We start from the raw sequence: 23,938 nt of genomic DNA, 5'->3' as shown, positions 1-23,938 counted from the left end.
TAGAGCAGCAGTTGATCGAAACAAAAAAATACCAGTGATCACGCGTCACCCACGGGGTACGTTAAGAGACACACGTAATCCTCCGCACGGACCACTAGGCAGTCTTTCGCTCGTCCAAATTCTTGGCAATGATAGGCACAAAGGCATTGAAGGCAAAACGCAGTTCATCCATGCTGCGGGCGCCCATCAGCTGCACCTTGCCGGTCACAAACACGCTGCAGCTCACACTCCACTGGTTGTCGCCGCGCGAGGACTTGCCCACGAGGCGAAGCACGCAGCCGTTGAAGCGCTCTGGCTCGTAGCTGACCTGCAGCTTCGCCACCCCGATCGACATGGCGGGGTCTAGTTGGTAGGCGGCGAGCTTGTCGAGACGAATCGGGCTGCACACGTTGAAGCGCGCCGCGATGGAGCGGACGCGGAACTTGAGGGATGAGAAGTTGAGGTTGAGCGCTTTGCGGATGATACGGGCTGCCAGCTCCGCCGCCTGGCGCGCCTCACTGACGCTAGCTGCGCCAATGATGCTGAGAGCCCCTGAGTTGTGCATCATGACTACGGCAGTCGGTTCATGCAGCCGCATCGTCGCAGATGGAATTCGGTTGTTCGGCATGTACTCCACATTGCGTGTGGCACAGCTAAGTTCAGCGAGGTTAATGCCGACCGGAATACTGGCCTGGGCCTGCACGGCTACGACAACAGGGAAGGCATCCGGGTGAACATTCGGCAGGAACTCTTGCACGTTCTTGATGGGTGGAGGGAGCTCGTCAACGTCCAGGTTGGCAGCAGCGTCGTCGCCGCCGGGCAGCGTGGCCGCGGCAGCAGCGAGATGGCCGTCCGCTGTCAGAGCCGAATCGCCGATTGCACCGGTGGGCCCGACGACGCCGCCAAACTCGGCAACGGGGTCGGGAAAAGCACCGATGACAGGCAGCTCCTCCTCGACTAAGTTGTCGGATTCGAAGAAAGCGTAGTCATCGTCCATGGTGCTACGACAGAGAAAGGGGTCGAAAATGAGCCGTGCGCACGGTAAAGCGCGTATCAGAGCAGAGCACAGGAGACTGGGGTGGGGCACGACACTGCTGTGTGCACCTCCGCGCAGAGAGAGACAGACAGGCTTCAGAAGGAGAGAATGGTTGATGAACAGACGGAGAAGACTGTTCTCCAGCTCAAGTGAACAAGGGATGCAAGGGAGAGAGAGTAGGGTTTGTGCAGGGTGGCTCGGAGGAGAAAAGCAGAGAAACACATGCAGAGAGAGAACCTGCGCATCTCCACACACGCATACGCACATACATACACACTTTTACGTGGGGAAGGGGATACGCAAGTGCCCTCCTTGAAGCCGTAGGTCAGCGAGAAGCTCTCTTATCCCCTCATGCCCGCACTTCTCATCTGAATCAGAGTGGAAGGGAGAGAAAGCCCCGCGAAGACGAGCGCAAAGGGGAGATTATGGAGTGGGGAGGGGACAACTCACTTCACACGCCGCGGATGACGGCGCTGCACTCGGAGAAGTGGTTTCATGGGTGCGCCACACAGAGCCGCAATACAATACGGGCAAAAGAGTCGTTTTCGATGTTTTGCATAAATCTTCCTTTATATATATATGCATACGACAACATATAAGGGAGGGCACTTATAAGCGGCGACGGCCTGATAGATGCGCGTCCCAATCCGATATCTGCTCCTCAACCCTCCGATATTTCCGCCTCGTCAACTGTGCTTGTTGGGCTCCAAGATGTGGCATTGTAACTCGCCGCAAGGAGGAGTCATCTGCCACCACCACCACTATCACTGCTAAACAATAGACACACACACACACACATTGTTGTTGTCTGGGAACGGGCAGCTTGCCCTATTCTGCTCCACAAAAGGGGAAGAGGAGGGTGGAGGATAAAAGAAGACGATACGGCACACGCTTTCAGCTCTGCTTCCCGCTGAGTTAAGTGATATCCCAAGAGGAGGCGGATGCAGGAAGAGCGGCGGCCGAGCTCAAACACCGCCCTCCGCAAGACAGGAAGAAACAACAACACACAAGCAACTAACGTCTCATACGCCAGCTTAATGCGAATGGTCGGCCTGTGCGCCGTGAGAGCAACTGTGGCCGCTCCGCTTCGCCGAGTCTGCGGCGGTCTTCTTGGCAGAAGCGATCTCGCCGCTGATGAGGCGGCACTTGAACATTTCAGCAACGGAGTTGATGTCGCGCTCGCACTCGCACGACTCCGACGATGGGGCAGTGATGGTGCGCTCCTCCCAGCTGTAGCGAATCGGCGCCGTGAACGTGTGGAACTCCTGCAGGGACGCGATGCACCGCTCGAGCGACGGGTTGATGATGGCACCTGTGGCAGCGATCGGCGGAGTCGAAGTAGCACTATCCTCGCTACCGTGTGCTCGTGAGAACGAGCCACTGCACCCTGCGCGCGAATGGCCATGGCAGTTGGCCGCAGTGGCGCCGCTCGATATGGCGGCTGCGCCCTCCTCGTCAACTCCTTCATTATCATTGCAGCCACCGAGGGATACTTCTCGTGACTCAGTGTAGTTGCTGCAGACGAGTAGGGTCGTAAAGGTGTCCTGTACCGGCAGACTGCGACGGGCCAGCGCCGTGATCAGGTCCGCTGCTTCCTTGATTTGCTGCGCAGAGACGCTCTCGTAGACGAGCAGCGTGACGTGCACGGCGTACTGGTGGCCGTGGCGCACGAGAAACACGTTGATGAAGTGCATCTTCTTGCGGTGAACGGTTTCGTCATCATCGGAGCTCGAGGCGGTGGCGGGAGAGCTCGTTGACGAAGCTTCTGTTCCCGAGGCCGCCGCCTTCACCGCATTCTGGCACTTGTGGTTGGGCACCACATCCACCCCACGCACGATGCAGAGGTTAAACCTTTGCAGCTGATCTCGAATGGCACTGACCTCCTCGGCGTTCTGGTAGTCGAAAAACTCAAGAACAGAGTCCTTGAAAATACCGTAGCCGATTTTGCAGATGGATAGCGACACGGCAAGACCAGCAAGTCCGTCCACGCCAGGCAGACCCATCACCTGCCCAGCTACACCAAGCAGTGACACCCCCCCGCTCCACGCATCCGCGCGGTGGTGGTACGCGTTGGCCACCACGACACGCGATCCCGCGCGCAGCCCGACACGTCGCGTCCACCGGAACAGGAGCTCTTTACAAACCACCGATGCCGTAGCGACGCCGACCATGGTCCACAGAATCACCTGCTTCCCAATGTCCTCGTCGTACGTCATCACCTGAAAGTGACTGTGGCCTTGGTGATCGCCACCACCGTGGTTTTCCTCGTGGCTGTGATCGTGCGATCCGTGTGCGTGGACGTGCCCTGCTGGGGACCCTGCCGACGTGGAGTTGCCCCTCAACGCGGCCATCGCACGGCGGGCGCCGAGCGCGAGGGCGGCAGCAATGCCACCCGTCGGCGCCGCTGTCTCGAGCAGACTTGCCACATCAGCGAAGCACTGCTCGAGCGACTGCACAAGGAGAGCCACACCACCGAAGAAGAGAATTGCCGCCACAATGACAGCGCCGGAGGTTTCGAGGCGGCCGATGCCTAGCGGGAACCGGCAGCGCGGTAGCTTCTTGCGGGAAAGCGAGATGGCGACGTAGGAGATGATGTCTGCGAGAATGTCTGTGAGGGAATGGAAACCATCGGCGACGAGAGCAACGGAGCCACCAGCAGAGCCGATCCACAGCTTCGTAACGCAGAAGAACACGTTTGTGGCCCCACCAGCCAAGGTGGCCACCTGGCACTGACGCAAGTACTTGCCTGAAATACCCTTCTCAATGCTGCCGTGGCTGTGCGCGTGGGCATGGCCGCCATGGCGGTGGCTGTGTGCGTGCAGTTGGGCGGCGGTGCCGCCGGCAGTGGTGGTTTTGGCGACTGCAGAGGGTTTCATTGCAAAAAAGCGGCGCATCCACTCCACTACGGCAACGCGAGGGCGATAAAGAATGAAGGAGAAAAGGAAGCTTGCGCGACACTGTCGTGCTGCGTGTGCGGATGAAGGCGTATTGTTACCCTCCGAGGGTCAAGCATACCCACACACCCACACTCTCCCCATAGAGACACACACACACAACACAAACACACACCGAGGATGAAACAGTCGCCGGAGGCGGTCGTTGGCAGCCAGAATAATGAAGAAAATGCTAGAGAAAACACTACACGGGCAGGGTAAAAGAGAGACGGCGTGTGCGTCTATGTGTGTGAGTGCTCAGCCGTCCGTGCTAGGGGTGACAAGGACAGCTGCAGGGTGGTATCCAAAGAACGCTGCTCCCCCTCTCTGGTCTCTTGATGATATTGCGTGCGCTGTGATCGCCTGCAAGAGTGAGAGAGGGACGAGCACTATAACGCCGGGAGGGGTGTGTGGGGGAGGTGGGGGGGGGGCGGCGGCACACACAAACATGCATGCACAAAACATAAGACGGGGGAGAAGAAGAACCGGATTCACGTCGCATGAGCAGATGTCTACGCGCTGAATTGGGCCGCTGGGTCAGGATTCTTGCTTTGCTTCGATGTGTCCTTTTCTCTGCCATGCGCCGACCGGTCAAACTTCACACTCTACCACCGGCCAGCCGCAGGCCCCACCCACGTGGTGCGAAGAAGCCGCAGGCGCGCGCTACAGCAATGCGCCGACCCAGTCATCTGAGCTCGGCCCCTGCCTCGAGCTCCTCCCCCCCCCCCAGCCTCCTCGCAGGTCGCCTCACAGCCATGCCCATGGTGCCGGTCACCACCTCGTGCGACCCTCGGGGTGGCTCACGCTCCCCACACCAGTAGGCAGCGAGGACCGTCTGATATGCGCTCGAGTCACGCCGACACTTCGCCCATCAGGCGGATGGCACAGACGCGTTCGCTGTCGCAGGTGGCTCCGATGCAACGCCATCCAGGGCCTCGACCGCCGACATCAACAGCGATGCATCGCTCTGACCCCCCCCTACGACGTAGGGGGGATGGCCCTGTCACCAGCAGAAGCGGCTCTGCAGCTGGCAGGAAAGGGGATAGCGGGAGGGGGCTGCTCGGCCACCCCCCCCTGTGGAATAATGTGAATGCACTGGGCCCTGAGATACCACGCACTGCAATGCCTCCCTGCCAGCAGAGGGAGTATGGCAGGTTCTCCTTTTTTTTTCAGCGTGTCCATTCTACCAGAAGCAAGCCAACAAACGCATACGCACACAACAACACCACTTGACCCGCCTCTGCTGCACCACGGCGAGGCTCCTGTCCGCGAGGACGAGCCGCTCTGCCGTCGAGTCGGGGGCACGCGTCTGGCGGGCTCCCCTCGTCCTTCCTCGTCTCTTCTACGCATGCGCGCTGCGCGATCGGCGCGGACGCGCTTGGCTGGACGGCGTCCATCGATCCGAAGCGGCCCGCGTCCACGGCCCTGCTCGAGGGCGGAGGCGGCGGCGTCTGTGGTGCGGGTGGTAGGGGGAGGGGCACTGCAGGTGCATGCCGGATGAGCTCCAGCCGCAAGTTGGCCAGAGTCAGGCCAGGGCCCCCTGAGGCCCTGCACCCGGCCTGTGTGCCGTGCATCGCCCTGACTCGCCTCAGGCCGCTGCGCGCCGTAACGTGGTGTGGAGACTCTCCGCATGGGGGCCTGGTGGGGTCGGTGGTGCAACTCGGGGTGTCCCCCGTCATGCTGCCGGCGTCCGTGCCGCATCAGCCCACCCGGCCGGATGTAGGAGATGCGGCATATGCCGCGCACATGCACTGTGGCGCTGACCGGTGTGCGTCTCTTCGCGCCTTTCCCGTCCATCACTCGTGCTCCTCTGACCTCTGCATGCCTTCTTGGATGTCATACACCGTCTATGCGTGCTGTGCTTGACCGCAGGTGCACACAGCGCTCGCATTTTCGGGCCCTGGGGCCTGTTTCCGGACGGCGTTGCTGTCCGTGCGGCTCGCTGCTGTGCGTCTGTGGCGGCGGGGGCATTCCACCCTCTCCTGAACCCGCGCGTAAGCGTGTGTCTGCGCACAGCGAGCTCACGGCTTGCCGTTGTGAAGGGGCACACAGGGGGGAGGGGGGGGCAGCCATAGACACGCGACAGGGGAAGCGCATGCAGCGCGAGGCAGATGTGCGCGTAGCCGCATCACTGCGCGCAAGACCACAGCGCGAAGCGCGCTGCGCTTCGGGCTTCGAGCAACCCGCGAATCTCGCGTAGCATACCGGGCACAGCGCCTGGTATGCCGCCCTCACAGCGAACACAGGCAGGGGAGGGGTGGCGGTTCCACCACACTAGCGGAGTGGTAGGCTGCACACCATCTGCACGCCATGCTGCCGCTGCTACTCACCCGCCATCGCCGTAAGCCAAGGTACGGACAGACGTCTGTGCGGGACTGAGCGAGGCGGAGGCCCTCGCGTATCGCGTGCTCGGCATCCTCGTCTATTGTTGTGGGACAGATGCCGGCAATTACGGGATGTGCGAGAGGCGGAGGCGATAGGTGCTAGCGTGCATTGGGGATGCGTTGGCGTAGTTGCCGGTGCACGGTCAAGAGCGTCCAAAGAAATGAAGTTGGAAGAAGCGGGTGAAGGCAGAAAGGACGATAGCGGTCGAAGGAGCAAGTGAGGCGCAACGGCGGATGTACGCACAGCTGTTGATGCGTCGCCGTTTCGTGATTGGTGGCGGTGGTAAAGGGGAAGGGGTGAGCGAGCAGGAGCAGACAAAACAACGACACAAGAAGAAAACACGAAGCAAACAATACAGGTCGCGAGTGAGCGCCGCGTGAAGAGAGTCACCATGTCGTGTTAAGGGGAAGCACGCAAACCCACCCCCCAAAAAAAAACAGACGCGAAAAAGGGAACGCTTCAAGGAGAGATGAGGAGGAAGGGGAGGGAGAGATGGTACGAGTCGGCGTGCGGCGGAGAGCGTCTCTCTTCGCTTCTTTCAATGGTCTAAGAAAAGGGAAAGAAGGGGTGTGAGTGGGTGGGTCGTTGAGGGGTATGCCGCAAGCGCGCTCCTCGCTGTCTTGATGCGCATTTGCAGAGCAACAAGATGATAAAGACAGGTCCTACACATGCCGAGTGATGGCTCTCGTTTTCCTGTTTTAATTTTGCGTTTTAAGGAGGTGTGTGTGTGTGTGTGCATGTGTAAGTGCTTCCACCTGTGTCTATTGTGGCGCCAACGCCAGCCTCGGCGAATGCGGTGCACCGGAGCAGCAGGGAGAGAGTTTCGCTGACGAGGCACCTTTCTCCCCCGTCTTCTGATGCGGGTGGCACTCTCAGAAGCGGGTGGCGGATGCTTCACCGATTTTAACGAACAGCGCTGTATCTTGACTCGAAAGAAAAGCACTCACGAGGGCGCGCACCGGTGCGCCTGCTCGCCACCTCGCTACCACATACGCGCTCGGGAGAGTCAGCAGGGGGGGGGGGTGGGAGGAGGAGGACGGCAGCCACCTTAGTACGCCGCCGATCGAAGAGCTTCCCATGGCGGAATCAGAAGTGTCACGTCACGCAATCGACCGTCACGCACAACGTGAAGGCACAGTTCGAAGTAGGGCAGATATTGGGCTAGCTTTTCCTTGTGCTGGGCGGCACTGTGGAATGTGGAGAGGAAGGGCGAGGCGGCGGCAGACGAGCCTGCCATAGCTGCACGGCCTTTAAGCGACGAGTGCATATACATCCATCGAGCTGACGAACGTGCGTCGCTAGGGATAGTGCCTCCAGCAACCGCTGCCGCTGCTTCTGAACGGGCGCGTTGAAGTTCTTGGCCAAGTCCATAGTCATTGCCTTTTCTTTCTACCGTTGCCTCGCGATAAGGTGAATGGCACTCAACGCAGTGGCCGTCCCTGACGCAGCACTGATCACCGAGGGCAAAACTCCGCATGAAGCCTTCCTCGATCTGTATGTGGCACTGCGCATTGTAGTCACGGGTCAGCTCCCCCAGCACGACGTGTAGCTGCGCGCGTGTCTGGATGGATTGGTGGCCGACGCCGACGAGGACATCGCCCACGCTGAGTCCAGCGCGGTCGGCGAGGTAGTGATGGTACACCGTGCGCAGCCGCACTCCGATGCGCGGCTCGAGCACGTCCTCTAGCTCCACTCCAAGCAGCGGCGGTCGGGCAGTGACGGCGTAGCGATGCGGCGCGTATACCTCGAGTGCCTCCAGCCTGGAGCGCAAATCATGCAGTTCTTCATCGGTGCGTTGGACTTGTCGGGTGGATTCGGCGACGATTTGCTTGTACAGCTCCGTGCCGTGAGAAGAAAGAAGAGCTCGGATGACACACACAAGGTCGCCACGGCAGCTTGGAGTCATGACCGCTTCAGCGCCTCCGTTGCTCTCGGAGGCTCTTTCGTGGGCAGTCCCTAGGTTCACATGTGCCTCCTGCTGACCTGCTGCATGTGCAATCGGACGCAACGTCTGAGCATCGACGGTAGCATCAAGGAGAAGCGCGTCCTGCACGTCTTCAAGCACTCTTTTCCACTCCGCTTTCCATCGACGGAGCCGACTGTCGAGCCAACGCACAAGTACCGCCGGTGGTGTCCAAGTGCCGACAGGCGAGGCGACAGAGGTTCCTTGGCGTTGACTGGACTCCTGGGGGTTTGACCGAGCATGACCAGCCACAGTCGTACATGAATGAGGAAATTCACTCTCGCCTGCCGTTCCCGAAGCCGCTACTGGTGATGATGACGGACTCCTGCTGCCAACGTCCTCCTCCTCCCCCCACATTCGCCGCTGTTTGTGCACGCGCGGGTCCACCGCAGCAAAGTGACGCGTCAAGTGCTCAAGGTGGCTCTCAACGGCGTCCTCGGCGTGGTGCTTCCTTGCTTCAGAGGGCGCAAACAAGGCAGTAGAGGACTGCTGCTGCTTCCGCTGCTCTTCATCGAGTCGCACGGAAGACAACTGGCCATCCACGAGTACGGTAGCCGAGCTGCCCTGCATGGCGTCCGTGCGGCGCACCATCTCTGCTGCCCATGCGCCCCCGCAGGCGTGGTCAGAAGGCGAGGAGTGCGTCAGCGAGTTGATTGGCTGTGCTGGGGCTTCTGTGGGGGCAAAGGTCACGGTGGCGTGCGCTTGCGAAACGGGCCCTACAAGAGAAGCTGATGCTGTAGACAACGATGATCGCTCAAGGCCGACTGCAGCCGAGGAAGGGGAGGCGGCACCTGTACTGCGCTGCGGTGCCAGGGACGCCGCGGGGCTTCTTTGGGAAACGTGCTGGCAACACTCTGCTGTAGCTGCTTCGTTTTTCGGCGAAGCATGCGACGAGGCTGCTGAGCCGTTGCCAAGCCCAGTATCATCATCTTCGCACTTGACCACGGATGCTTCTCCACTTGCTCTGCGCGCAGACAGATGCTCCAGGGCGGCGCGAAGGTGTTTGATGTCAGCACGCTGCAGTGCCGCTTCACGACAGAGAACATCACAGGCGACCTGCTGCCGCCGCTGTTGGTCTTGCTGAGCCTTGATGTGGTGAACGAGTTCCACGTTGATATCGATCACGTGCTTGCATGATGAGAGGAGAACCGCAAACAAGTCTGCATACGGCCCTTGTGTATCGAAGGTGTGCTGCTCGTAGAAGTCGCGCAGCCGGCAAAGCGTGTTGAGCTCCAAAACGAGAGTCTCCCCAACACGATGAGGATACGGTACACTACCTTCGGAGCCATCGCGCTCGGAGTGCGGCATGAGTTCGGTGGAGGAAGCCATGACGGATGGTTTGCGTGTATGCGCGTATGTCTGCTTTGAGATGCGTGCGCTGGTGTCCTCCCCCCCCCCCCCACACACACACACACGCGAATGGAAAAGAAGGAAAGGCACGAACAGAACGACAAACAACAATTAAAAAAGAAAGCGGTGGGGTGAGTAGGGACGAAGGATGGAGGGAGGGGAGGGGCGCGAGGGAGGGCGAGAAGGGTTGGTTTCGTCTAACAGGCAAGAAGAAGCAGAAAATAACACGAGTAAAACAACAGCCAGAAGAACAACGGTGGCAGCCGATTGAGAGAGGGAGGGAGATCCATACAGGGCAAACCCTATCTATGTCACAGTAGTGAGGGCGTTGGCGATAGCGTTTTGTATGTTGGTTGGGCAAGGGGTTCCTCCACGACGACGACTGACGCAATGGGGTTATGGCGTGCTCAGAACAGCGAGGGCAGTATGGGGGGATCGCAGTTGACGGTGCTGGAGAGAAGCTCAAAGATCGTTGAGGAAAGGTGGTGAGAAAGACGAATGGGCGAGCAAAGAAAAGCGAGAAACAGGAGCGGAGACCATCGTGGTGCGGCGCTGCCACCTCTTGCCCCGTCTCTCTCATCAAAACTCGTGTAAGGAGCGTACAAGTTGCTTTCGATTGCGTGTGCGTGTGTCTCTGACATCTGAGGAAGAGCCGCCTGCACAATGCCACGCGCCACAGCTGTGCTCTCGGAGCAGTTGTGTGATGCCGCTCCCTCGCTCCCTCCCGCCTTTTTCTTTGAGCCCGCGCACACCACCCGCATGCGCTTTGTACGTACCACAACACCGTCCAAACAACAACAAACAACATAACACCAACACCGACAAATATGCAACACACGCACGTGCCACCACACACCACACACACACACACACCACACACCTCTCTCTCTCTGCCTCTCCGCATCCAGCTCAGATCTCTTGCTCGGTTAACAGGGCAATGGAGAGGAGGAGGGCAGGAGAGAGAAGAGAAGAGCGTCTAAGGTTATGCCCACAGCTGGCAACAATGAGGAGGTCGCATGAACCGTATCCTATAATGACGTCATGGGGCGCACACGCACAAACCACATCCAAGATGGCGAACGGGTCAAGACAAGGCGTAGCGTACTACGAGAGAAAAAAAAAGACATGGGAAAAAAACAAAGAACAAACAACTCTGTGAGAGCTTATGCATCTTTAACACACACACAATCATAGCAACCGACAGCGTAAACATATGCTCTGCCATGTGGGAAACACCCACGACGTTCTTCTTGGTGGTGGCGGTGGGGAAATCATGAAACACGAACGCGCACACACGCCCAATCCAAGGGCCAAGCATATTTCTTCCCCTTTGTAAAAGGGCTCCTTTCTCGTGATGCATCGACAGTCGCGAAAAAGACGTCTTCGCCATGTGTGTTCATCGCTCTCTGCCATGCGACGTGAGGGCTCACGCCACTCCGCACCACCCGGCCCCTGTCACAGGCCCCTTCCGCGTGGTACGAGGCAGCAGGAGACACACGTCAGAGCAATATGCCGACCCAGTTATCAGAGCACAGCGCCTGCCTCACACTCTACCCACACTCTGCTCCGCAGATCGCCTCACAGCCGCTTCCATTGTGGTGGTCGCCACGCGGTGCGGCCCCCTCAGAGGGGCTCAAGCTCCCCCACACCAGTGGGCAGTGTGAGGGTCCGGGTGAGATGGGTTGGAGTCACGCGGACACTTCGCCCATCACATGGATGGCACAAATGTGTTCACAGGCGCCGGCGGCTCCAATGCAGCTCCCACCCACGGCCTAAGCGCCGACATAGCAGTAGCGGCTCTGCAGCTGGCAGGGATAGGAGAGAGAGGGGGAGTGGGAAGGGTGCTGCTTCGCTTTCCCGCGGAGGGAGGGCACTGGGTCCTGAGATACCACCCCGTGTGCGATGTACCTCCGTCACCAGGAATCGCGCAAAGAGACGTAGAAAAAGAGAATGCGTACACGCATACATACACACGTGCATGCTTGGGTGTGCTCCGGGACTACTCCTTGTCAGCCCGGCTCACTTCTCTCATTCTTCCGCACATCACGACAGTGCTTGGCCAAAGCGAGAGGGAGAATCAACTGGGAGGCGAAGCGAATTGGGGAGCTGACGCGGGGCTCTTCGGGCTCACACCTCAGTCCTTCGCTATGTATGAGCTTTATTCTTAGTTGTTCGAGCAACTCTAGAAAGCTGACGAGTGGTGTGCTGACCGATAATGTAAACTTCACTGGCCCGAAGACGATGGAGCTCACCGTCGTGAGCGAGCCGGAGAAACAGCGCACAGAAAACTCCTCCAACGACGCGGCACTTGGATCGGAGGCCATGCCGTCACGCGCCTGCGTGAGCGCCTGGCTGTTCAAAACGTTGGTGCTGCGACCCAGAGACGAGACCAAAGGGGCGAGAGAGGGCAGCATGCGCTGCGCCTGGGCCGCGTTTTGGATGTGCATCTTCGCCCACATATGGCGTGGGAGCGGTGCGCTCGCAAAGACACGACGGCCGAACATTATAGCAGGGGTGGGCGGCGTCTGTGACGATTCGACTGCTTTTTCCGTCGCGGGGCTCACACACTGACGTGTAAGAGAGCAGAGAGAGGGAGAGGTAAGATGAGGTAGGCGTTACAAGGCCGGTATGTTTGGCTGCGAGTACTTCCTTCCCCTCGCCACAGTGAGAGAGCGGGACGGAGAGAGAGAGAGTTACACCGAGGCCACTCGCGAGCCAGCATATTCGTTGCAGTCGATCGGGCTTCTGGGCGGTGTGTGTGCCATCGTGCTGCTTACACCGAGGCCGTACCGGCGGGAACAGAGTGCGTCTTCCATACAAGAGCGTACACCCGCGCATACGCCTGCGCTTGTGTGTGCCGGCGTGCGTGCGGGGCCACCCGTTTCACCGGGTGCGGACATGAACGAGGTCGGATGGGCGAGGAGACTTGCGCTGAAGGCAAGGACCGTGGAAACAACGAGAGAGAATGGTCCGTGTAAGGTCACTGGGGCCCTCTCTCAAAGAGGGCGGAGGCCTGCAGTGACGTTGTCGGGTAGAGCAGAGGTCTCGCTGCCACTAGACGACGACAAGAAAACGCTGTTGTCCTCCGATCTCGCCGCACCGTTGTGCTCGGAGCAAACCGTGCACAAATAAATAAGAGGAAGAAGTAAAGGAAACCAAAGAAGCATTACATATATTCGCACGGACCGACGCACTCGCTTGCTGGCTTGGGAAGGGGAGGAGGACGCGAGGGGGAGAGAGATGGCGGGCCTTCGTCGTCGGCATTTCACTGTCCATGGCACGCCTGCACCATCGCATGTATATGCAAATATATATATATGCGTGCATGTCAGTCGGAAGGAAAAGCAAAGCAAGACGAGGGGGAGGTTGAACCCGAGGACGGTCACCCAGGTAAAGATGGTAGAAAAGAGGAGAAGGGCCAAGGGAGCTGACTGCGTGCGTGTGGCTTGGCAAATGCCCGAGGTGCACAACACGTACCCAAACACACGTGCGCCGCGCAATTGGCGGCGGGAGGCAAGCGGCCAAAGTATGATTTCCATACCGGAGAAAAGGTGCAGTGAGCGGTGGATGGTGAGGGGAAGGAGGACAAGGATGCGGCGATGGCCTGCCCTCGATCCATTCTTCGTGAGCGAATATTCGACACGCCCAGTTGGGACGCTCACGTTGGGGACGCCCCAGTCACACTTTGGAGGCCTCAACCGTTCGTCCCTTTCGCTTGAGTAGAAAGGTTGAGGGCTTCAGAGAAGCAACGCGCGCGCACACACGCATATATGTATATATATACATACATATATACATATATATGTAGGCAGGGAGTGAGGCACAAAGAGGGGGGGGGTCATATATCGATTACAGAACAAGAGAGGAATGGTAAAGCTGTGCACATGGTAGAAAACAAAGTGGTACCCCCCCCAAAAAAAAAAGCACAAGGCCGGTCGGCCTCCATCAGAGTAATATACATGCACACACACATATATATATATATGCATATACAGATACGGAAAGCGCCTTCCTCCTCATGGGGGAGGGGTCTCCGAATAAAGGGAGTGACACCAGTCGTGAGTTCGACAGAAAGCTCACCGCAACAAGAAAACAAAAGGCTGGGATGCCACGCCGTCATCACAGACTCGTAGCTCGGCCCTTCGAGGCCTCCTACTTGGTGTAATAGTTGGGGTACACACAAATGTAGATGTACGCTAAGATGATGCACAGGATGAACCACAACACGAACATGGCTGGAAGGAGGATGACCACCAGGCGCAGCAGGTGCTGGTCCTTCTCGGACTCAGGCGCTTCTTGCTGCGCGAAGGCAGCGTTGGCTTCGTCGCCTTGCGCAACGACGGTCTGTGCACGCACTAGGAGAATCACGATGACTGTCCCAACACACGCCAGCAATAGAAGGCGTGCTCGAGATGTCATTGTGCAGTACGTGGCGTTCCGCCTTGTAGAAGATGAACGTGCGCAGTCCGACAACGTGTGGGCATGTGAGATGTCCGTCTCCGACGACTTGGGGCTGTACAAACGCCACAAACAAGCACATATAGCGAAGAAGTCGCACACGCAGACAACGAAGAAAAAGGCGAATGGCTGATGTGCGACGTACCTCTGCGATTGTGTGTATGGATGCTTCCGTTCATCTAGGTGGGGTGACGGAGTTCACCGTGGTGCGAGGAGGAGGATGGACATCGACAAGTGGAGGTGTTTGTGTGTGTTTGGGGAGGTGGTGGTGGGTAGGTAAGGGAGTGGGAAGAGGGCAGCTCATACAGACAAACAGCGGTGCCGCAGCATGATGCGGGGATCACCATGACAGGCAAAGTTATAGAGGCACGACACGAGAGGAGACTCTGAAAAGTGCTTCCACATACTCCACATCATGGGCATCTGTCTGTCCTTGTGCGGTGTACATTATGCGCCCGCCTGTAGAAGACTGAAGCTGCTCTACCCCGAGTCAGCGGCAGGGCACGTCCGTTGAGAGGAGGCAAGCACCCGAGCATGCACAAAAGCCCACGACCGCACAAAACACGTGTTAGAAGCACACACCAAGCGCATTCGTACGCCTCCAAGGCCGTGAGGGTAATGAGGTGACACAGGTGCACGCGCAGGAGCTTCTTGTTCCCTTCGCGTCTCCTTCGAGTCGAGGCAAGTGCGCGGCTTGAGTGCACTCCATTACAAATTCAGACATGAAAGACTTCACCCTCACAAAAAAAGACGATAACGCGCACGCCTTGTCAGCGCACACTACATCCACACACACATACAGCCCCACACAGCGCGTTTCCAGCCTACTACGCATGTATCAGGATCTTGAAGGGACGAGAGAGGGGCGGGGCGAGGAGTCTCATAAACGTAAGACCAGGCTGCCGACCTCTTTGCTCGGGCTTCTTCCGAGGATGTCGTGCGAGTGCACGAAGAGGAAGGGAGAGAGACCGATAGAAATAGAGAGAGCTACACACCTGCCCACATACATACAAATATATATATATATATACACCTACACACGCCGACACACACAAGTGGGCGCTTTCCTGCTTTTCGTTTTGCTTGTTTCTGTCTCTATCCGCACTGGATCGCCTCTTCTTCTATCCCTCTCTCTTCATCTCGCGGAAGCCCTCTGTCTCCATCTGCAGGCGACATGTCTGCTGCTTGCGCTAGGCCTTTCTTGCTCTGTTTCAGTAGCGGCTGCGTCTCATGCCCTTATTAGCGCTGCGACGATACACTGCAGCACTCTCGTCCCGCCCGCATCCCGTCCTCTCTTGCGCCTGTCGCTGTCGCTGCTTCACGCCTGTATGTTGTGTGTATGTGTGTGTGTGTGTGCGTGCGTGCTTGTGTCCATTACAGGCGATCCTGCTTGTTGAGATGGGCTAACGGGAACAGTGACCACGGAGCGAGCTTTCACATAGCATGGGTACGGGCACGCATGCACGTGCAGGTTAGATCCACGGAACGGCCGCTGGGTCCTCGTTCAACCGCCGCTCCGTCAGCCCTGTCGGCCGCCGCACCGAGTCGTTGAAGGTCACCACAGCGTCGTTCATCCTGTTTATCGGCGACGCAGACCTACAACGCGCGGCTTCTTCCCTCTTGTTAGTCGATTGGTAGTTGGCACTGCTGCCGCCAGCAGTAGGGATCTCCACGGCAGCACCGCTGCCTTCGTTGCCGCCAGCTGATTTCCACTCGCGCAACTGTTCATACTCGATGTCCGTCGCCGTGCGGCTAAAGTAGATGCCAGCCGCTCCGCCTACCTGCCGGAAGCTACCGTAGAACGACAGAAAGGCAGAGACGACCCCGATCAGCGAGCCGGCGATGATGTCAGAAAAATGGTGCTTGTTGTCGCGCGTGCGGCTCACGGCACACATGAGCGATACGGAGATCGGCAACAGGCAAATAATGAGCCGGGTAAAGCTGGCGTGCCGCGCAAATGGACGCAGATGGGCGACGAAGAAGAGACAGACGACTGTGCACACCGCAAAGGACGTGCTGCTGTGCCCGGATGGAAAAGATAGCCGGCCCTCCTTCAGCGCGGGGTGGGCATCCATAAGGGCGCAGTAGTAGTCAGGGTTTGTCTGTGGGTCGGGCAGATGCGACATCGAGCTCGTGTACCCAGCTGCCTTGAGCCGGCTCAGGTAGTCTGGTCGAAGCCGGCCGGCGTACACCTTGAGTACCGCTGTCGCGCAGGACTCCATTCCAACAGACCAGAGCTGTGCACGCAGCCACGGATACACCAGACCACGGCCAGTCTGCATGTCGCGGATGCGCGGCTGCCTCGTGTTCACTACAGTGTCCATTTCTGCGTACGCGTTGCCCTCGCCGCTTGTGCCGGCGTCAGCACCGCCGATGCTATACCAGTCCAGCGGCTCACCGACGAACTCCTGCAGTGGCCGCACGAGGTACCAGATGAATATCACGTAAAACACGACGGAAAACACCAGCATGAGTGCCAGCGAGTAATCGGGGAACGTGTCTGCATGGCTCGGGTACGCGATAGTGGCGTCATTCCAGGAGAAGGTTCGACAGTGCGGCTTCATCGAAATCGTGACGATCATGGAGATCAGGAGCAGGACGGTCAGGACGATCCAGTCAAGCAGGTGGTACTGGTTCCACGCGTAGTAGAACTCCTTCTTGCTGAGCACTACCATGGCGAATAACAGGGGTGAACGGTGCGAGGAAGACGAAGGAGAGCGGCGGTGCGACGCACGTGTAGGTACGTACGGTAGGGAACCGTCACAGGAATGAACGAAAGCCTGAAGAGGGAGATGGAGGGCGAACAACTCCTTTGTGGGCAAGCCACACCCGCCCGCAGGAGGCGGAGAGAGAGCGCGTGAATAAACAAAAAGAACCAATAACGAAAGGAACGGACGCACGTGTGCGATGCACAGTACTTTGAAAAATTGGGAGGGGGTGCGGGAGGGGGTCGACTTGGCAGAGTGCAGTGTATCGACTCTATGTGTGTGTGTGTGTGTGTGTGTATGCAAATGTGTGCGCAGGGGCCACACGGTGCACAGGAGGACGGAAAAGCGAGGGTGGGCAAAGGTAGCGGCAGAGGGAAAGAGAGGCAGAGAGAAAGCATCCATAGTAGCTACACACGCTACGCAGAAGACCTTCCTTCCGGCATGCACATCCTCATACGGACGACATACAGGCGGAACAAAGCCGTCGGTAACGCAAAACACGTTATTGATATCAAGGCTTCCTTTGTTCGAGGTGGCCACTGCACCCACTCTTCGTGGGGACACCGAGAGCTGCAGCCTGCCCTCGGGTATGAATAGCGGGCTCTTGGTGTCCGTGGACAGGTATGGGTCAGCGCGGTGCTGCAGAGACGTGCGACCATCAAGCAGTTCGGAGAAGCTCACTGCGAATCGTGTCGAAGGTTCAGCACGCGTACGCGTCCGCCTCCCGTTTTATCTCGGCTTTGGCTGCGTTGCGGTGGTGTTGAGCGTGATCCCGGGCCGAGCCTGCGCTGTGTGCTGCCGTGGCCTTGCGCTGGACTAAACGGCGCCGAACGGTGTTGGTAGGGCCTGGCTCCTTGGCGAATCCTCGATGCAAGTCTGCATTCTGCGAGAGGAGGGCATGCCACCACGGCATTCGGCCTCGTGGGTTATCAGCGTGCCGGTGCAGCAGGAGGAAAGAAGCGCGGCTGTCGCGTCTCCGTGCTCGCACAACAGGGCATGCGCACAGGTGTGCGCCCTCCCCCTCCCGCTCCAAAGAACGATGTTTCAGCAGGGGCGCTCTGGCTTTGCCGCGGTGGCCCTACTAGACGGATACACACCTCACCTCCGGCTGCACCCCTAAGAGTGACCTGGTGACTCGGGAAGTTCTCTCCATCAGGTGCCAAGCAACGTCGCGCTCAGCTCTCGCATGATTCGAGTGGGCGCCAGCTCGCACTACCCGGCGTGGGACGCGAAAGGACGATCCGACCGGGCAGGGGCCACCCCCGCACGACCGGCTTAAGGGCGGATGCCTGGCCTGTGCAGGCGATAACGACACCCCGGCACGGCGCAGCGCAGACGGGGCCACGGAAGCGTCACCGGACGCCACCCCGGGGCTCGGCTGCTTCATCAAGGACCGGGGCGCCGCCACCACGGCGCCAAGTGACCCGTGCGCGGTCCGGTCCACTCTCCACTTTGAGGGGGGATATGGCCCGGCACCCCCAGCGATGATGCAAGGCTACCGCCACCACAGCGCGAGAGAGCAGGCCAACGAATTGGCGATGCAAAAGCCGAAGTCGGTGCGGCACCCGGCAGCCCCACCCCGCGTCCCACTGAGACCCAGCTCCACACCCTTCCAGCCATTCGCGGTGGGTCGGCTCCACATGACGCTCCGCGAACGCCACTGCCGCTCGGCCGGGGGCCTCGACGGAACCCACTCTGAGAGCGTCAAGGCCCTCCGGATGCAAGGCAAGAGGGCACTGCTGAACATCTGCAGTGAGAGCGTCGCCACCGGCCGCGTCCTTGCTACCTGGAAAAGAGGGGCACAGCGAGCACCTCCTGAGGCCGCACAAGCCCGATGATGGCCCCGCGTCTTACCACCCTGTAACGCTGACCAGCAATCTGCGCAGCCGTCTGGAGGAGAGGCCCCCAGCCACAGCAGCCGGGCTTCCCTCCTCACGGCTCCACGCTCGCACTCCTGGCTCGTTAGATCACGGTGCTGAGGAGGTCCAACGCAGACCCGAACCACACTCGCCGGATCATGACTTTGTCGGCCTGCCGTCGTGTTTGTGCTTGCTTCCGCACGAGGAAAGCCAAGATGGCCCGGCTTCCGTGCGGGGTCCCACAGGGATCGGCCCGAGGCCCTTCTCTCTCCATCATGGTGGTGGACCGGCTGAGTGCGCAGCGCATCAAGACCCCCGGACTACGCCGCGCCTTCTTCGCTGATGACCTCGCACTCCTCACATTCTCCACAGCGAAAGATGTCACGCGAACCACACTACGATCCGCCCGCTGGAGGGCGGAGCACTGGACACGGGAGCACTTCGTGGAGCTGAGTGCCCCCAGAACGAGGTGCTGCACACTCTTCGGCGCGCGACACCGAAGTCAACTGCACACCTCTCCGCCCTCACGCGAGCAGACCACCTCGCGCATTTGGCGCGGCAGGTGTGCAGGCCGGATCACGGTGCCGCCACAATGCCTCGGCAGCTCTCATACGGGCATGCAGGCAGGCAACCGGTCAGAAGCCGCGCACTCGCTCTTCCTCCTAAGACGCTCCGCACCGGCCTGACAGCGGTGGTGGAAGGCACATCGCGACGCATTGGCGGGGGGGCACAGGTGCCGGGTCTGCTGGCCTGTCGCGTTCGCCCCTCACTCCAGCCCGTCTCTGGCCCTTGGGAGCTGGTGCACAACGACGTGGCGGGCACGCTTGCAAAGCCAGCCATGCCAGGGGCGCCGACTCCGACTGCATGGATTGCGGACCCGGCCACCGGTCTCACACGCCAGGCCGACAGCCCCCGCTACGGCACTACACGATGCGACACGCGCTCCTTGCCGGCGTCTGTCCCACACCGAAGCGCAGGCAGGCGGTGCAGCAGGCGGCACCGCCACCCCTCCCCTGCCTGTGTTCGCTGTGAGGGCGGCATACCAGGCGCTGTGCCCGGTATGCTACGCGAGATTCGCGGGTTGCTCGAAGCCCGAAGCGCAGCGCGCTTCGCGCTGTGGTCTTGCGCGCAGTGATGCGGCTACGCGCACATCTGCCTCGCGCTGCATGCGCTTCCCCTGTCGCGTGTCTATGGCTGCCCCCCCCTCCCCCCTGTGTGCCCCTTCACAACGGCAAGCCGTGAGCTCGCTGTGCGCAGACACACGCTTACGCGCGGGTTCAGGAGAGGGTGGAATGCCCCCGCCGCCACAGACGCACAGCAGCGAGCCGCACGGACAGCAACGCCGTCCGGAAACAGGCCCCAGGGCCCGAAAATGCGAGCGCTGTGTGCACCTGCGGTCAAGCACAGCACGCATAGACGGTGTATGACATCCAAGAAGGCATGCAGAGGTCAGAGGAGCACGAGTGATGGACGGGAAAGGCGCGAAGAGACGCACACCGGTCAGCGCCACAGTGCATGTGCGCGGCATATGCCGCATCTCCTACATCCGGCCGGGTGGGCTGATGCGGCACGGACGCCGGCAGCATGACGGGGGACACCCCGAGTTGCACCACCGACCCCACCAGGCCCCCATGCGGAGAGTCTCCACACCACGTTACGGCGCGCAGCGGCCTGAGGCGAGTCAGGGCGATGCACGGCACACAGGCCGGGTGCAGGGCCTCAGGGGGCCCTGGCCTGACTCTGGCCAACTTGCGGCTGGAGCTCATCCGGCATGCACCTGCAGTGCCCCTCCCCCTACCACCCGCACCACAGACGCCGCCGCCTCCGCCCTCGAGCAGGGCCGTGGACGCGGGCCGCTTCGGATCGATGGACGCCGTCCAGCCAAGCGCGTCCGCGCCGATCGCGCAGCGCGCATGCGTAGAAGAGACGAGGAAGGACGAGGGGAGCCCGCCAGACGCGTGCCCCCGACTCGACGGCAGAGCGGCTCGTCCTCGCGGACAGGAGCCTCGCCGTGGTGCAGCAGAGGCGGGTCAAGTGGTGTTGTTGTGTGCGTATGCGTTTGTTGGCTTGCTTCTGGTAGAATGGACACGCTGACAAAGGGAACAAGGTATGAGAAAAACGCAATAAACGTCTCCTCTGCGCCATTAAGCATGAGGTGAACCCCACTCCGCACCACCCGGCCCCTGTCACAGGCCCCTTCCGCGTGGTACGAGGCAGCAGGAGACACACGTCAGAGCAATATGCCGACCCAGTTATCAGAGCACAGCGCCTGCCTCACACTCTACCCACACTCTGCTCCGCAGATCGCCTCACAGCCGCTTCCATTGTGGTGGTCGCCACGCGGTGCGGCCCCCTCAGAGGGGCTCAAGCTCCCCCACACCAGTGGGCAGTGTGAGGGTCCGGGTGAGATGGGTTGGAGTCACGCGGACACTTCGCCCATCACATGGATGGCACAAATGTGTTCACAGGCGCCGGCGGCTCCAATGCAGCTCCCACCCACGGCCTAAGCGCCGACATAGCAGTAGCGGCTCTGCAGCTGGCAGGGATAGGAGAGAGAGGGGGAGTAGGAAGGGTGCTGCTTCGCTTTCCCGCGGAGGGAGGGTACTGAGCCTTGATATATGAAGGCAAGATGTCCCTCCCCCTCCCCCACCCTCACTCCGTCACCAGGGATCACGAAAACGATATAAATGGAAATAATACGATGGACACACAAAGAGGAAGAACACGGAAAAGTGCTAAAGCCGACGCCATAAGGAGGGAGATGGCGGGAGATGCGAAGGAAGCACACACACGTAAAGCAAGCAACGGGGGGGGGACGAAGGGAAATATGGATTAGGAAGCGATGTTGCCCTTGCCGCGGAGGCGGAGGCTGAAGCTGAAGAGAGGACGAGAGGGGGGAGGGGGAGAAGGGCGTCCAGGCGAGTCGTATCATGTACGCGCCTCACGACTTCCTGTTACTGGAGATCGTACTTTAGTTTGAGTTGCTGCTGCTCATACGCTTTCTGGTCGCTGTCTTGAATGGAGATGATCGCCGCGCAGAGGTAAAAGCACGGCGCGAGGATCTTGAACGTGAAGGACATCTCGCGAAACATGTGCTGAGCGGCCCACGCCGCGCCGGTTGTACCAACGGAGAAGCCGACAAGGTTTGCTACAGTCAACTCCATCAGCGCCAGTTGCGTCCCGAGTACGCGTAGGTACCTCCACATGAGCGGCGAGCGCTTGATTCGCATCACCAGCGGGTTCTCGGAGGAGAAGAAGAGAGTGACCGCGATCTCAGGGATTAATGCGGTGCACATGATTGTGGCCCAGAAGATCAGACGCAGCTCGATGTCATGCCAGATGGCAATGAAGAAGAAGATGGGAAATATGGAGAGAGACTTGGTGCGACTGCCGCCCATCGGGATGTACATGTACCGCACGATCCACAGGTTGAAGGAGGCGTGCCAGTCGCGCCAGAAGCTTTGGATATTCACAGTGTTGGCGAAGCAGCGCGGCATGTCCTCCGGCGGGTCGAAGCCGTCTAGCAGCGCGAAGAAGCGGAAGAAGCGCCACACAACGTCGAACTTAGCCCACAGGAAGGCCAGTGCCAGTACAAACAGGGACGCCTTTTCCGTAACCCCCATCTGGTCCAGCACCGAGAGGGTGACAACGGCTGCTGTGGGTGTTGTGGTTGCAGTGGTTGTGCTAACCATATTCTGCAGTGCGTTGCCCGCTGGCGAGCTACTCGTGGTGACCGCCATAGCACCGCTACTGCGCGCCAGCGCAGCCCCTTCCGCTGCGATCGCCCCAGCGGCAGGCACTGCTTCAGCCGCTCCACTGGCTGACGGAGCGGGTGTCAGCAGAATGGCCATGATAGGCACGTAGTGCATCAACGTTGCTAGCAAGATAGCGTGGCACAATAAGCGAAATCCGTACCGCCAGATAGCCTTGCCCTCAATGCTCCGTGCCGAGTAATGCTGGTAGGACACGTACGCGTTGAAGGACGACACCGGCCCCGCCATGAAAAGAGGCAGGTAGAATATGTAGCCGAGGTAAGCGCTGAGAGTGAACTCTTCCACGTGCCGTGAGCATTCTGTGCGGCACTTGTAACACGAGAGTGCCTCCGGCGGGAGAGAGGTGACGGCGTGACGGTGCTGGTCGCGTATCTGAGCACAGGCAATGCATGTGCGTGCGTGCTTCGCCAGCGACTTCTGCCGCCGCTCCTCGCCACAGCTTACTGACTCCCAGAGATCACTGTTAAAGGAGATCATGCGCAGCACCGACATGTTATACTGGGTGGTCCACTGGATCAATGGCGACCACAGGTTATCGAGGAAGCTGAGCCCAAACCAGGCAAACTGGTACCCGCCAGCGTGGTAGTTCAAGAAGAGGACCAACACGTGCATCACCCACATCACCGTCATGGATACCCGAAAGGACGCTCTCTTGTAAAGAGGCGCGATCAGATAGAAATTGAGCAACATCATTACCACTCCGAAGAGAAACCCCGGCCCGCAGAGGCACAGAGCAATGAACATGCCAGCGATAATGTGAAGGAATTGGAGGGTCGACACGTCTTTGCGAATCAGGAGCGTAGGGCTGACGCTGCCTCTACCAACACTGCTGTCGCCGATGACGTGCTCTGGGTGGTGAATGCTTGCCATCGAGCCGCTGCGCTCCTTGCCGTCGCCAGCCGCAGCGATGGTAGATTCTTTTACAGCTGTCGCCGTCTTCGATGCGGCATGGCGTCGCAGTCGTCGTGACAAGAGCAGGAAGCCGATCATGTACGGTATGGATGGGGGCATCGCCACCACAAAGTAGTAGCACTGCAGATCCGTTACGTCCACACCTTTGCTGCCGAGCCAGCGGTATAGTGCCCATGGTGGCTTAAGATTCTCCTTCAGCTCTTCGTGATGCTCACGGCCAATGCAGGCGATCCTGTAGACGCAAGAGTAGAAGATGCCAACGACGACAAAGGCGACGCAGAGAATGTACTCCAGTGAGGTGCGGGAGAGGTAGGCGCGGTTGACCGACGCTTCAGCATCGGCCATCGTGGCGCGGTTTAGCGGTAGCACAGTGCCCGTGTCGTCGTTCTTGCCTCCGCCCCCGCCACATACGCCGTCACTTTTACTAGGCAGCGATGCAAGACTGGTGGAAGAGGAGGTGGCCGCCGCTGCCATTCCCCAGTGCAACAGGGACGCGCTTCGGGCGTTCGGCACCATTCTGAGGGGCTCAGCTTCCATGAGTGCTTCTACGCACACACACACACACACACAGACGTGAACGTT

At 59.6% G+C, this 23,938-nt stretch overlaps 7 protein-coding genes across 7 annotated transcripts; all 7 read right to left on the bottom strand.

Annotated features, from left to right (window-relative positions):
- Positions 1-94: 94 nt before the first annotated feature.
- On the bottom strand, positions 95-976 carry LINJ_19_1430 (transcription initiation factor-like protein (TFIID-like protein); the record flags this gene model as incomplete). The annotated part of the gene is made up of 1 exon (XM_001465073.1): positions 95-976. The coding sequence occupies one exon, from the start codon at positions 974-976 to the stop codon at positions 95-97; it is 882 nt and encodes a 293-aa protein (XP_001465110.1).
- A 1,073-nt stretch (positions 977-2,049) lies between these two features.
- LINJ_19_1420 (putative cation transporter) lies at positions 2,050-3,891 on the bottom strand (the record flags this gene model as incomplete). Its single annotated transcript, XM_001465072.1, has 1 exon — positions 2,050-3,891. One exon carries the CDS (start codon positions 3,889-3,891, stop codon positions 2,050-2,052), a length of 1,842 nt encoding a protein of 613 aa, XP_001465109.1.
- A 3,490-nt stretch (positions 3,892-7,381) lies between these two features.
- LINJ_19_1410 (conserved hypothetical protein) lies at positions 7,382-9,625 on the bottom strand (the record flags this gene model as incomplete). The annotated part of the gene is made up of 1 exon (XM_001465068.1): positions 7,382-9,625. The coding sequence occupies one exon, from the start codon at positions 9,623-9,625 to the stop codon at positions 7,382-7,384; it is 2,244 nt and encodes a 747-aa protein (XP_001465105.1).
- A 2,030-nt stretch (positions 9,626-11,655) lies between these two features.
- LINJ_19_1400 (conserved hypothetical protein) lies at positions 11,656-12,150 on the bottom strand (the record flags this gene model as incomplete). The annotated part of the gene is made up of 1 exon (XM_001465069.1): positions 11,656-12,150. The coding sequence occupies one exon, from the start codon at positions 12,148-12,150 to the stop codon at positions 11,656-11,658; it is 495 nt and encodes a 164-aa protein (XP_001465106.1).
- A 1,648-nt stretch (positions 12,151-13,798) lies between these two features.
- LINJ_19_1390 (hypothetical protein, unknown function) lies at positions 13,799-14,065 on the bottom strand (the record flags this gene model as incomplete). The annotated part of the gene is made up of 1 exon (XM_001465070.1): positions 13,799-14,065. The coding sequence occupies one exon, from the start codon at positions 14,063-14,065 to the stop codon at positions 13,799-13,801; it is 267 nt and encodes an 88-aa protein (XP_001465107.1).
- A 1,511-nt stretch (positions 14,066-15,576) lies between these two features.
- On the bottom strand, positions 15,577-16,779 carry LINJ_19_1380 (phosphatidic acid phosphatase protein-like protein; the record flags this gene model as incomplete). The annotated part of the gene is made up of 1 exon (XM_001465071.1): positions 15,577-16,779. The coding sequence occupies one exon, from the start codon at positions 16,777-16,779 to the stop codon at positions 15,577-15,579; it is 1,203 nt and encodes a 400-aa protein (XP_001465108.1).
- Positions 16,780-21,625: 4,846 nt separating this feature from the next.
- On the bottom strand, positions 21,626-23,830 carry LINJ_19_1370 (conserved hypothetical protein; the record flags this gene model as incomplete). Its single annotated transcript, XM_001465067.1, has 1 exon — positions 21,626-23,830. The coding sequence occupies one exon, from the start codon at positions 23,828-23,830 to the stop codon at positions 21,626-21,628; it is 2,205 nt and encodes a 734-aa protein (XP_001465104.1).
- Between the last annotated feature and the right edge of the window lie 108 nt (positions 23,831-23,938).

Source organism: Leishmania infantum, chromosome 19 (genome assembly GCF_000002875.2).
Source record: "Leishmania infantum JPCM5 genome chromosome 19".
NCBI classification, from domain to species: Eukaryota; Euglenozoa; class Kinetoplastea; order Trypanosomatida; family Trypanosomatidae; genus Leishmania; species Leishmania infantum.
Note: the sequence above shows the minus strand (reverse complement) of the source record. Positions and strands in the feature narration are given on the sequence as shown.